The sequence below is a fragment of the Varanus komodoensis genome, unplaced genomic scaffold (assembly GCF_004798865.1).
Source record: "Varanus komodoensis strain SLA01 unplaced genomic scaffold, ASM479886v1 scaffold25, whole genome shotgun sequence".
In the NCBI taxonomy this organism is placed as follows: domain Eukaryota; kingdom Metazoa; phylum Chordata; class Lepidosauria; order Squamata; family Varanidae; genus Varanus; species Varanus komodoensis.
The window spans coordinates 6,416,533-6,429,196 of NW_025335661.1; the positions used below are offsets into that span (position 1 = coordinate 6,416,533).

General features: G+C 41.0%; 1 protein-coding gene across 3 annotated transcripts in view; it reads left to right on the plus strand.

Moving 5' to 3' along the window:
• MOGAT1 (monoacylglycerol O-acyltransferase 1) overlaps window positions 1-11,593 on the plus strand; it is a 33,154-nt gene extending 21,561 nt beyond the window's left edge. For all 3 annotated transcript variants that reach the window (XM_044432960.1, XM_044432961.1, XM_044432962.1), the window contains 3 exons: window positions 661-835; window positions 6,962-7,161; window positions 9,600-11,593. In XM_044432960.1, the coding sequence (XP_044288895.1) occupies window positions 661-835; window positions 6,962-7,161; window positions 9,600-9,754 (530 nt within the window). In that variant the 3' untranslated portion in view covers window positions 9,755-11,593. The remainder of the gene's footprint in view (window positions 1-660; window positions 836-6,961; window positions 7,162-9,599) is intronic.
• The last annotated feature ends 1,071 nt before the right edge of the window (window positions 11,594-12,664 follow it).

Sequence of the window (12,664 nt, forward strand, 5' to 3'; positions counted from 1 at the left end):
TTCTTCACTTTTATTAGGTTTTGTGCAAAATGTAGCAATAGGAAAGATGGTTTATGATAGAAAAGAATATCTGAAGAAGGTTAGATAAGAACCTTCTAACGAAAATGAAAAATAAATAACTTCAAAGAGATTGTAATTCGCACATAATGTGAAAATGCTTGGAAATTGATTTATAGGTTCTATAACCTTGATATTTGAATTCTTCAAGAAACGGTCATCAGGAGAAGCACTTGTTTTAGAATGCTGCCATCATTGCTATGCTAGGAATCTGGGTTTTCTCAGGTGCATTCATATGCTGATAAGATTAGCTGAATGTCACATTTGTGCATGTTTTAGTGCCAAACCAGGAAGGATGTAAAATATATTGTTGGCATCTATATATGAGTCTCTCATGAGCTTGCTTGCTTGCCTGTCTGAAGCAACAATAGGTATGGTTGAGCACTGATCTGGATCAGGTCTATATTTTGGTGTTCATTCCACCCTTTGTTCTGTTCCTGTTTACCAATGAAAGCAGCCTCCTCTCCACAGAACTCTATTTGTGGCATGAATTTGATTTCAGTATGAATGGATACATCATGGCCACGAACAGTTTAAATGTCACATAGCACAGCTCAAACTGACTGGGCTTTCTCTTTTCTTCATGTTGTTTTACACAATCAGGGCTGGTTTCAGCTACCAAGCGGAGTGTGTCTCATGTGCTGAGCAATGAAAAAGGTGGCAACATTTCAGTGATAGTCATTGGAGGGGCAGAAGAGTCTTTGGATGCCCGCCCAGGAAGCTTAACTCTGAATATCCTCAAAAGGAAAGGTTTCATTAAGGTTGCTTTGAAACACGGGTAAGTGCCACCCAGTGCCAAGGCTGCTCTTTAAGAACGAATTGGTAACACTGGACATTAACGGAGGATCTGAGATTGTGTTTGGAAAGAGAGGCCAGGCTTGGGCCCAGTCTAGCTATGAAGCCCACCTCAGACAAGGGAGCAAGAGTAACAGTGCCACGCTGTGCTTTTCTCCTGCCCTCCCCAGAGGGTCCTCCACCACATACCCCAGGAGGAGCTTTGGAGAACTTCCCCCAGCTGCTCACCCACATTTGCCACTGTGAGAGAGTGGCCAGCTGGGCTCTCTAGAGCAGCCTTCTGCCCTTTCCCTTGTTCTGCATGGCTGGAAGAAAAGTCATGCGTGCTCCTGTGAGAGAGCGGTGAGGACTTGCAAGAGCCCCACAGCCACTTCTGGCTGCTTAGCTCTCCACAGAGCTGATGTGGAGGCAGCAGCAAAGGTAAAGGTGAGGGTGCTGTGGGGAGGGTGCCATGGGGAGCAGAAAGTAGTTGCGGGGAGACAGCAGAAGTGCCTCAGGAAGCGGCACACCTTGTGTCTAGCTTGGATTTGTGTTTTAAACATAAGAAATACATTGCTCACCTGTATCCTAAGAGTGAATGCCACAGAATGTGTGTGATATTAAAGCAGTTTAGGCCATCTGTCCTTATTTTCTAATTAGCAACTGGGTCACTTTTCTTACTGGGAGTTCCCTTCCCAAACAGAAAATATTCATTTTTTTAAAGAACTTAACTCGTAAATGATCTGAAATTAAATGTAAGCTGATAAGTGGTCAAGTTTGTGGCTGTCATCAAATTATCAAGCATTTGGTTAAAACAAAATTGGAACTGAGAAGAGCTCCAAACAGAACTTTCCAAACTGCGCAAATGGGCATCAAAATGGTTAATGTAATTCAGTGCAAAGTAAAAAGTAAAAATGATGAAAGTTGGAGCAAACAATCCCAACTTCAGCCATAAGCTGACAGAATCTGAGCTAGCAGTGACTCACCAAGTTGTGGTGGACAGCTCAGTGAAAAATAACCCAGTGTGCAGAAGCTGTGAAAATGCATATTCCAAGTTAAACATAATGAGGTGGTAACTGAAAATAAAGCTGCCAATATCATACTCCTTTTGTATAAATCTGTAGTGCAACTGGACTTACTATGTACAGATCTGTTCACCTCACCTAAAAAAAGGATATTGTAGAGTTGGAAGAAGCACAGGAAAGGGTAACTCAAGAGATCAAGGGCTGCAGCAACTCCCCTATGAGGAAAGCTGACAACATCTGGGATTATTTAGCTTCCAGAAAAGGCGAGGAAGGACAGTGCATAATAGAGCTGTATGGAATTGTGCATGAGGTGGAGAAAGTGGGTAGGGGGACCTTTTTCTCCCTTTCTCATAATAAGAGGACCCGGCATCATCCCATGAAGACAAATGCTGGAAAATTCAGGACAGATAAAAGGAAGTATTTCATCAGGCAGCACTTGCCAAACCAAGGGAAATCACCTCCACAGGATGTAGTGAAGGCCACCGATTTGGATGGCATTGAAAGGGAGTTGGACAAATTTGTGGAGGAGAAAGCTCTCAATGGCTACTAATTCTGACAGCTGTATGCCTCCACCAGTATCAGAGGCAGTATGCCAGTATGCCTGTATACACCAGTTGCTGGGACACATGGATGAGGGGTGCTGCTGCCCTCATGTCCTGCCTGTGGCCTTCCCATGGGTAGCTGTTTGGCCAATGTGTCAACAGAATGTGGGACTAAATGAACCCTTGGTCTGATCACTCTTCTTATGTCCTTGGCGGGGGAGGGGGCGGGGTGTGTGGCTCTGCACATATGCTGGCGTAAAGTGGTGGGCCCAGACCTCTTGGAGAGATGGCCACTTGGGGATCTCTGCAGGGTTGGATTTGGCTCCTAGGCCTGCAATTCTGCACCCTGTTCTCTGAAGTACAGCTCATATGATGACCTCCAATTTTAGTCCTTCAGGTTAGGAATTCAAAAGAAATGGCCTAATTACCATCTCCTTTAAAGAGCCTGGTACCATTCCCTCTCTCAAGGAGGTGTTTATGACCTCCTGGACTCAGCCCGATATCCCCTCCTTCTTGGAAGTAGTAAGTCATGAAGAGGCAAACAGGTGTTTGATTGGACTTGGCCAAACAGACTGTCCACATCCTCAGGCCACAACTGAAATTCATCCAATAAAACTGGAGCAGAAATCCACATTCCCCTATAAGTTAAAGCATGAAAATGCAGATGGGGTGGATTTGCACATGTGTGTATTTCTGGAAGTTTGTGCTTTTGAACACAAATTTGACTAATTGCAAACATTTCCTGAGAACAGCATTTCTGCTTCTATTTGGGTTGTGAATGGGACACGTTTGCATGATTTGCAAACAGGAATGAAAACAGGACATCCATAAATCTGCTGTTTGATGTCTCTATATTAACATGTTCACTTATACTTTTAGCCTTTTTGGAGTGCTTTGCATACACTGTCATCATAGGTAACCATCTTATGCCATGAGACTTCAGGCCATTCTGGGTGACTTCAGGCCATTCACTCAGTCTCAGCCTAATCTGCTATGTGGATAAAACGGAGCTATGTAAGCTGTCTTGGGTTGCTTACATGAGGAAAAAAGGAAGATGTAATGTAATGCAGTTTGATGATGATGATGATGATGATGATGCATGGACATGGTAGAGTGAGATACTGTTGTTTGCTCAGGAAATTGCAGCTGCTTGCCTCTTTTGCCCAGATATATTTGAAGTAACAAAAGACGCAGTACATTTTGAAATCAGAAACCACAGCCACAAGAAGGGAAAGGTCCATAGGACTGCTGTTGACTAACAGCCCATTGCCAAATAGCTACTACAAGCACAGAGGGAGCAATAGGAAATTACTACACATGCTGTTTCAGTTCCGTAGCGTAATGTGAAGGTCAGCCAATTGTGTTAAAGGTAAAGTCCTAAGCACTCTTACCAGGGATTAAGGTCCAATGTCCTCAGTGGGACTTACTTTTGGATAGGCATGTATATCACTGCTCTGTAAGTATGACTATAAGGACCCATTTGATTCTTGTTTTTAGAGGACATGCCATTTCACAGCACTGCACACATTGCATCCTTTTAAAAAGTGTACATTCAAGCTGGAGCTTGCAAAAGGAAAATGGAATGCACTGATCAGCAGAACAGAGTTGAACAGAGTGTACCTAGCTGTTTTAGCCGTTCCCTGAAGGGCACGGCCCTATGTGTATTTAGATAGAAAAAGGTCTCTCTGGAGAAGCAAGAAGGACATCTCTCTGCCCAAACATGCATCAAATGGGCCTTCAAGCAATTATAGGCATTTTATTAAATACTCTATTCTCAACCAGATAGATTGGATGGTTCCTTCCTCCCCCCCCACCCCCAGATGTCTTCTCCCTGGATCCTGCTAGGGAGCTATCTTCCTTAGCTTGCTACCTTCATAACTGCGCCCCAACTTTGACCTCAAATTCTTCTTCTGTTCCCACTCAGAACTTCCTTCTATTCCCATTCCTGGAACAATGCCAGTTATTTCTTCTTAAGGGGGATTTGGGGGCTTGTAGACGTTGGAGCCCCCTTTCCTCTTCACTGTATCTGTGGATTTTCGGGTCTCATTCAACACTGATAAATGCCTTATTGGTTTATTACTTAGATCCCACTTTTCTTTGAGGAAGATCATTGTACTTTTCATGGTGGTTAAGACTTGTGTATTCAGCATATGGAAATTACTGCTAGTGTACATGAGATCATAAGTTTGTCTCTAGCTCTATTCAACTGAACAAGAGAGGATGTAAGAGGGATGGGGTCATTGCTACATCTTCTGCCTCTTGGTTGGTTGGCTAAAATACCAACAATGCAAGCAGATTACACCTCTTATTGCCAGTAACTAATCTTTAGGAGATGTGTTTGAAGCTGTATGAATGGGGAAAAGCAGCATAAATGCCATGGAACTGCTGAACAATTGGTGCTTGGGAGAGACAAGATGGGTCAGGGAAAGGGAATGTGGCCATTTGTGATTCCTGAAGGGCCAACTTGAGAGAGCCATATTCGGCCCTGCAACTGAGGTTCTGCATTTTCCCAATCAGCTACTACTGCTGAGATAAAAACTTGGATTTGTTTGCTTTCCACTTTTCTCCCCATTCCAGGCTAGAGCTACTAGTGGTCTGACTAGTTAAGGATGCAGTTCTATGGAGATGGATGAACTCTCACAGGTTCACATTCCTGCAATGCAGAGTAGAAAGAATGGGGGAGACAATCTTTGCTTCCTTGCTCTTCCTGCCCTGCATTTTTGCTAGATGGCCATTGTCAGATATCTGTAGCAATGGTGTTACAAAATATGTGTTATTTAAATACATGCAAACCAAACACATGCACAAAGAAACTTTTTTGACCCTGGGCTTTGGGAAAACCTGATACCCACGAATGCAGAGAGACTCAAAGACAGCAACGAAGTCCTTGAAAGCAATTCTTTGCTTTCCTAATGAATTATTTAACATGAATCAAGATCACATATTTAGGACTATTCATATATCCCGGGAATTAGAACCACACATTAACACTGAAATGGAAGACGTTAGCAAGCATTAAAGTCAACATTGACGTTAGATGCAGTGGAGGGCATAGAAAATCGTGTGTACGCCCCAAAGTCAAGCATTATTGGAGTTTTGAATACTGAGGAAAAGGGAAGGAAGAGAAAGTCTGGGTTACTTAAAAAGAAAAAGGAAATAGAAGGTAATATAAGGATTTACTCCTGGTATCTTCTGGTTTGATGGGAAGCTCCTTCTCCAGAGCAGAAGGAAAGAGAGGAAAAAATGGAGTGAGTTGCTTTTCAGAGTAGAAAGAAGGGTTTCTTCTGATGGAATAGATCTTCTCTGTTTTTATAGATCTGGAATGCTCTCTTTATCTTTCTTCCCAGGACTTAACAACAAACAAATAAACCAAGTTCTTTTTCTAAGATTCCTCATGGATGTCAGAAAAGGGATTTTAGGTGTCACTCCTTAAGGGAAGAAAGAAGACAATGAGCACTTCTTTCCTTCTTGATGGGAGGAGAGGATGGGAGCTGGTGGGTAGTATTTTGCATATCTCTGGCTATCACAGATCCAGGTGTGTGAGATAGCCCTGGGGATTTGGGTGATTGTTTTTTTAAAAAGGTAACAAAAGAGTCAAGTATCCCTGCTTACATAGTAATGGGTTTCCAAGGTTTCACAGCTTTAAAGACCTTGATTTTAAAAAAAGAACCATCCCTTCTGCTTAACCTAGAAAGTATTTCATGGTTGAGTCTTCTGTGATGTGGCCCTGAGGCGAGATCTCAAACCTACTAGTGTTAACACTGAGGAACTGAGGAAATCAGGGCACAGTGACTGGGCAGAAAATTGCATGCAAGAAGTCTGCAGTTCCCCTTAGGCTATGCAGTGCCTTTCATATCCTATGGAATGTTCTTTGTTGCCTCTCTCCAATACCAAAACATCTCCTTCTAAGATATAGTGAATTAGTGGGTACTTAGTAACAATGAGTTTCAGAGGGGAGGACCTCGTATGCTGTCCCCAAATGCCCTGCTTTCTCCTTTTCTGAGGTTTTCCCCTTTCTTTTCCCCTTCTCTTTTCCCCTTCTCTTCCCAACTGTGGAAAGCAGCTAGGGCTGTTACTTTCATGCTGACTATGAAGAGAATGGAGAGGAGCTGTAACTCCATATTCAAACTCCATGCTCTCTGACCTCAGAGCTAGGAATCTAAACTTTCTTATGGCCCTCTCAGGCATTGTCTAGTGGCCACAGGTTGGCCATCCCCTCCTGCAGCTTTCTATTTCCAAAACTTAACTCCCATTTTCTTCCATAATATTCAGGTACATCTTCTGGGTGGTACCCAATGCCTTGGACAGTCATAAATAAAGGCTTAGTTATGCTGCCTGTTGACTTTTTTCCCTAGGAGCCAGTAAATTATTGTGTGATTAAAACACACATGCACAACTACCACCTTCATCTGGTGTTACAGTGTGGATTTATGAACTTGGGGCATTTGAACGTTCGGATATGTGACAATGTTCTTCAGCTACCTTTTATCCAACTTGGATAATCCATTTACACAGACTACATTGATGAACTGTTTTATTTATTGATGGGTTTTCTCTTAACAGGGCTCAATTGGTGCCAGTGTTTTCTTTTGGTGAAAATGAACTATTCAAGCAAATTTCAAATCCAAAAGGATCATGGCTTAGAACATGGCAGGAAAAACTGCAGAAGATTATGGGTTTTGCTTTGCCCCTGTTTCATGGCAGAGGGATATTTCAGTATAGTTTTGGCTTGATGCCTTACAGGAAACCTATTCACACTGTTGGTAAGTTCTTGTTTTACAGATTTTGGCACAGATATTGAAATGCACCCATTTCTTCTTACAAATACTAGCTGCTCATGCTTTGCCAAGTGTACTCTCTGCAGCATATATGCATCAAAGTTAGAGGAGACAAATGTCTGAATAAATATATTTCTCCCTGTTAATCCGATGGTTTTTTATTTATTTTCTATACCACCCAACAGGTGAAGCTATCTGGAAAGTTTCGTGTTTACCTTCTTCCCCCTTCTCTGCCTCTCCTATATTGTGTGTACATATAGGTCATGGGAATTGAATATTGAATTTTGAATATTCTATATTGGTGCCTTTGGGTTTTTTGAACCAGAACTACCATCACCCTCAGACAGCAAGGTCAATGTAAAGGATCATGGGAGTGGTCTTCTTCAAGAGGATGCCAGAGTGCCTTCCTCTGATGTACCTCCATCCAAGCTTTGTTATCTTCATCCTTAAGAAGCCAATGTGATGTAGTGCATAGGATGCTAGACTTGAACCAGAGAGACATGGGTCTGCCTCCATTCAGCCAAAGCACACTGGTTAACCCTGGATGAATGCAGACCCCATTACTTCCCAGTCTGATTATGGAGCCCATTACCTCTGAGCCTAACCTACCACACAGAGTTGTTGTAAGGATAAAATGGTATATTCCTCATGCATATCTCCCCGAGCTTCTTGGAGAAAGATGCAGCTTACAAATTAGTTGATAATAAAACATAGGGACCTGTCATCCTATTTTGATTGTCTACCAAAGCAAGACCAATTTTATCCTTCTAGGGCATTTCTGAGTTCCTATTTTTTCTTTCTCCTGAAGCATCCAGGGATTGGTAGCCCAAGCCCCTAAAGCACAAACATGGAATACCTCTCTGCATCCACTTCCAGGAAAAAGCAATTCTTGCAGAAGTTGGATAACATTTGGAGCAGCGTAGTTTTAAAGCATTACTTTGTTTTCAAATAGCAGACTTCTAATGGTAATCTCAGTCCTTGAGATCTTGTAAAATGATTATGTCAATAACTTTTAGATATCAATTGAACCACAAGAGCCATTTTGCAAGAAGTGCAGGGGAGAGAGCTGACTAAGAAACACTTCTGGCTCAACCTTTGATTAAGGGAAGTGCTCTTCTAAGAAGTGACATTTTCTTCTTTACACTCCATAATATAATATGATAAGGTTACAAGGATGATGAGGGGTTGAAGTGATTTACTTGGGTAGATCCTTGAATTTACACTTGGAGATCCCTGAAAAAAGAGGCTTAAAGGGGAATGAATGATATCACAGATAACCAGAACCTATAATAATGAGTATATTTCTTTGATATCATTAATTAAAATCTAAAATCTAACTAACAAGAATCTTTTAAGGTGGAACTAGTTCAGGTTCTTCTTTTATGCAAGTGATTGCAAAAAGAAAGAAAAAGCACTGATAAATGCAAATGGTGCATAGAGAATTAGATTGTAGAACAAAATTGAACAAAGCAATTGTAATTTTTGGAAATGGAAAGGTGTAAGAAAAGTCAACATTTTATTGTTACCAATTTATAGTAAGAAGCATATCTACTCAGAAGTAAGCATGAGCTGCATGTCAACTCAGAAATAAGTGGGGCCACTCTCAAAAGGAAACTGAACAACCACCCAGGCCACCACTGTGGCCACCACTGAGAAAGTGACCCTTTCTCAGTTCTATGCAGGAAAACCACATGTATCTGGTCCGACACAGCTGATCAGACGCAGCAGAGGAAGAAGTTAGGAAGCCACCAAGCCTTAGCAAGCTGGAGGTTATCCATCTTGCAATTGCTTGTGGCTAGGAAAGCTACAGAGGTTTTTCCCACTTGCAAATGTATATTGACTGCTACTTTCTTTCAGTGTGGCTTCCCCTCAGGCACGCTAGTCTGAATTACTGAGACAGCTTCAAGAAACCCCATTGTCTTCCATTTGCAAACTGATATTGCAGTTCATATTGATTTGATAATAAAGTCTTGTAGGTTTATGTACAATTTGGCCTGTACAATTTGCCACAATGTACAGGCAAATTGATATTCAAATGGCTCACAATAGACAACGTTGTTTATGATGCTCTGTCTGTAAAGAGAATTATAGAAACATAGAAATAGAGCGAGTCAGAAGGGGCCTCCCAGGCCATCAATTCTGACCCCTGGCTCCAGCCAGCTCCACTCACGACATGCCCACCATGTGCATGTATAGCCCAGAATTTTGACCTCTAGGAAATTCTTGAGGTCCTTTACCATTATGAAAGCTGTTAGATCATTGTGTGCGTGTCTTGTGTGGACAAAAAGAATGAAACCAAACTGTGAAAATGCCAATGTAGAACAAAACAGCTGAAACACTTGTTCATGGAGTGCAGCATTTATGCAGATGACAATGTAGGTACCAAAACTCTGGCTGAGTTTTTTTGTTGCTTGGGTTTACAGTTGGGGATCCTATTGTGGTGAAACAGAATCTGAATCCCACCATTGAAGAGATTGATCAACTCCATCAGAAATATCTGCAAGAGCTACAAAAGTTATTTGACAAAAACAAAGAAAAGTATGGAATACCAGAGCAGATGTCTCTCACTTTTACCTAAACAGAAGGACACTGAAAATCTGATTTAAAGGCTTGTGGTGAAAATGAACTTTTAATGTCACTCTTTTCTCTTTTCCTCTTTCTCCCTCCGCTCTGCAAGATTTCCAGGAATTACACTCTTCTTGTGTGACTAAATTCAGTGTGACTTATGAAAAGATCTATTAGATTTTAAAGAAAAAGTATGATCACTGTATGAAACTAATTCCATTAGTTTGTGAGGCTCACTGGAAATGTTTCCTTCCTTCATTCTCTAGGTAGACGTGCGTTGGTTAAGGGAAGGGCAGGCAGATGGTAGAGCTGGATCTGTAGATCAGTACATGCTTTGCAATCCAGCAAACAGACCAGGAACCCCAGCTAGTTACCTGTAACAGCAACAAAATCTCAGGAGACTCCTGTTCCCTAAATGGAACTGCCACATTGAAGAAACCTTAGGGGTAACCAGTAGATTTTTGTATAGACAAACTGGATTGCGGAAGTCAAAAAGCAAATGCCTGAACTCATAATTCTTTGATTCTAAGTGTATGCCTTTTGCATTAGGCTCTGATTAAAGTCAAGGAAGGAAAAAGGAAGATCCTGCAGAAACACAGAATGCTGGAAACATTTTGAAGAATGCTTTTTTGAGAATGAATCAGTTCTAATAGCCTTTGGCTCCTATGTCTTCTGCCATGTCCCATTTTGCATGTATGAACACCTTTTGAAACACATGTGGTTTTTCAAATCAAAATAGGAGCCATGCTCTTGCAGTTTCTATTTATATCATGGTGAGCGCAGAGTGGGCATTCTGAGTAGAGTGTTCCATTGTTCATGTGTTTTTGTTTTTTGAACAGCTTCAGGGATATGTTGTGTTTATTTGACTTGGTTGAATTATTTTTATTGTTATTGTTAACTGGAAACTGCATCTCTCTCTGTGTCTATATCTGTCCTAACTGCAATGTCAATATGTGGCATTTTAGGCTTTCCTAAGCCATATGGTATTCTGCCTGAAGTGGTTTAATAAGCCATAAACCCTATTTTAACAGGGGTAGTAATTTGGTACTTTTGTAATAGGTGCATTTGTCTAATCATGATTCTCTGTGGGATTTATTTTAACCTACTCTAAAAAATGTGAGGAGGAACTCAAAAACATTTTTGATTTCAAAGGAGTGATGTATGCTCTAGATTTTTTGGCTCAGAGTTCATTCTCCAAAGGGATAAGAAATAAAAGTAGTATGTTGTAGTCCAATTTTAAAAATATTAGGGCTGAGCTGAATATTCCCTAGGTTTGATTATGGTTGAAAAATATAACCATTACAAAGGGATTTTTTTCACCCAGTTTACGTGAACATTTCCCCTATTGTTTCCCCTGGTGGTGGCTACATCAATGCCAATTTCATCGACCCATAGCTGGGGTTTTTTGCTCATTAATCTATCTGCAGATTAGAGATACAGTGATTCTCATTAATAAGGTATCATTTGCTGACCATCATAATATGTTGCCATGCAAATTTGGCATCATGACCACAGCAGTCCAAACCCTGGACTGTAGAAATATACTTCAGATGATGGATAATGGGCCAGTAGTCTGATTACATAAGACTGCTTCTTATGTCTCGATGAAGGCAATTCTGATTTAAAGTGATGCTTCTTATACTGGTCACATCATAGCCAATCAGGGATCACTCTAACAATTTATCACTTTTCACAGTCCTTTTAAAGTGTTCTGACTTCATTTTTTCAAAATCCTATCAACCCACCCCTTGTTTCCACTCAGCCTTAGTTAATATATCCTCACTTCCTTTTAAAAGGGATGTTTGATTCTGATGAACAAACAGCTAGGAACAATAAATTATTTTGATACCAATATGTGTCTACATTCACTGACTCCTCTTTGTGTACACTTTAATTTCCCTGTAGCAGCCCACCAATGAAAAGACTGACTATACTAAAATAGCCTGAAGTTAATGTCTTCCCATCTTGGTTTCCCCCCACAATGGCCATATCAGATGCTGTTTATATTGGCAGCTACTCCATTTGGTTAATCTGCAGATACATCATACAGTTGAGTCCCATTCAAAGCAGCTGGGTGTTTGTGATTTTAGTATTCTTTCCACAGTGAAATGCAAGCGGCATGCTATGGTGTAACAGAAATCAAGAAAAGGCAGGAAGAAAACCAGCTCAAAGGTCATAACGAAGTATGGTCTCATTATACTTGGGATGAATGAAAGCAACAGCTGCTTCATAGTAGGGCACCCTCAGATTTGGTAATGGGAGATCAACATTGTAGCTTGTTACTATGGAAGTAGGAGTAAATTATCATTTGGGATATGTGGAAGAGTTGATAATCTTTATTAACATTGTATATTATCAAGCTGTCTTAAATATTGAACATGAAATCCTTGTGCACAGCATGGTTCTTAAAATGACAGCTGGACTGATTCTTTTCTCAAGTGACTATTATTGTCTGAAACCTGTTGGCCAACTCATTCTATGACACTGACACTAAAATAAAACAGGTTTAACCCTAGCTCAGAAGGCCTAGAAGATGCGGATGCTAGAAATCAAAGTCATTTCAGCCTATAACTACATGAAGTGTGTTAACTTGCAGCCCTCCAGATGTTGTGACACCCAGCACCCAACAGCTCTAGTCAACATGGCCTGTGGTCAAGGATGATCAGGCTTGAGGTCCGATAACATCTGGAAGCCACAGCTTCTGCACCCCTGACATTAAAAGTCTGATGTATTGAAAGCAGTTAGGTGTTTAAAAACTGGTGAAGGCCCAAGGATTCAAGGAGTTATTTTTTTCTCCCTAACTAACAATGACATGGCTCTGTAGTTTGTTTAATCTATTTCTATATTTTTGAACAGCCAAAGCTCTTTGGACAGTTCTCAAAACAAAGTTGGGACTATGGTAAATCCATGCATCTAGGCTACT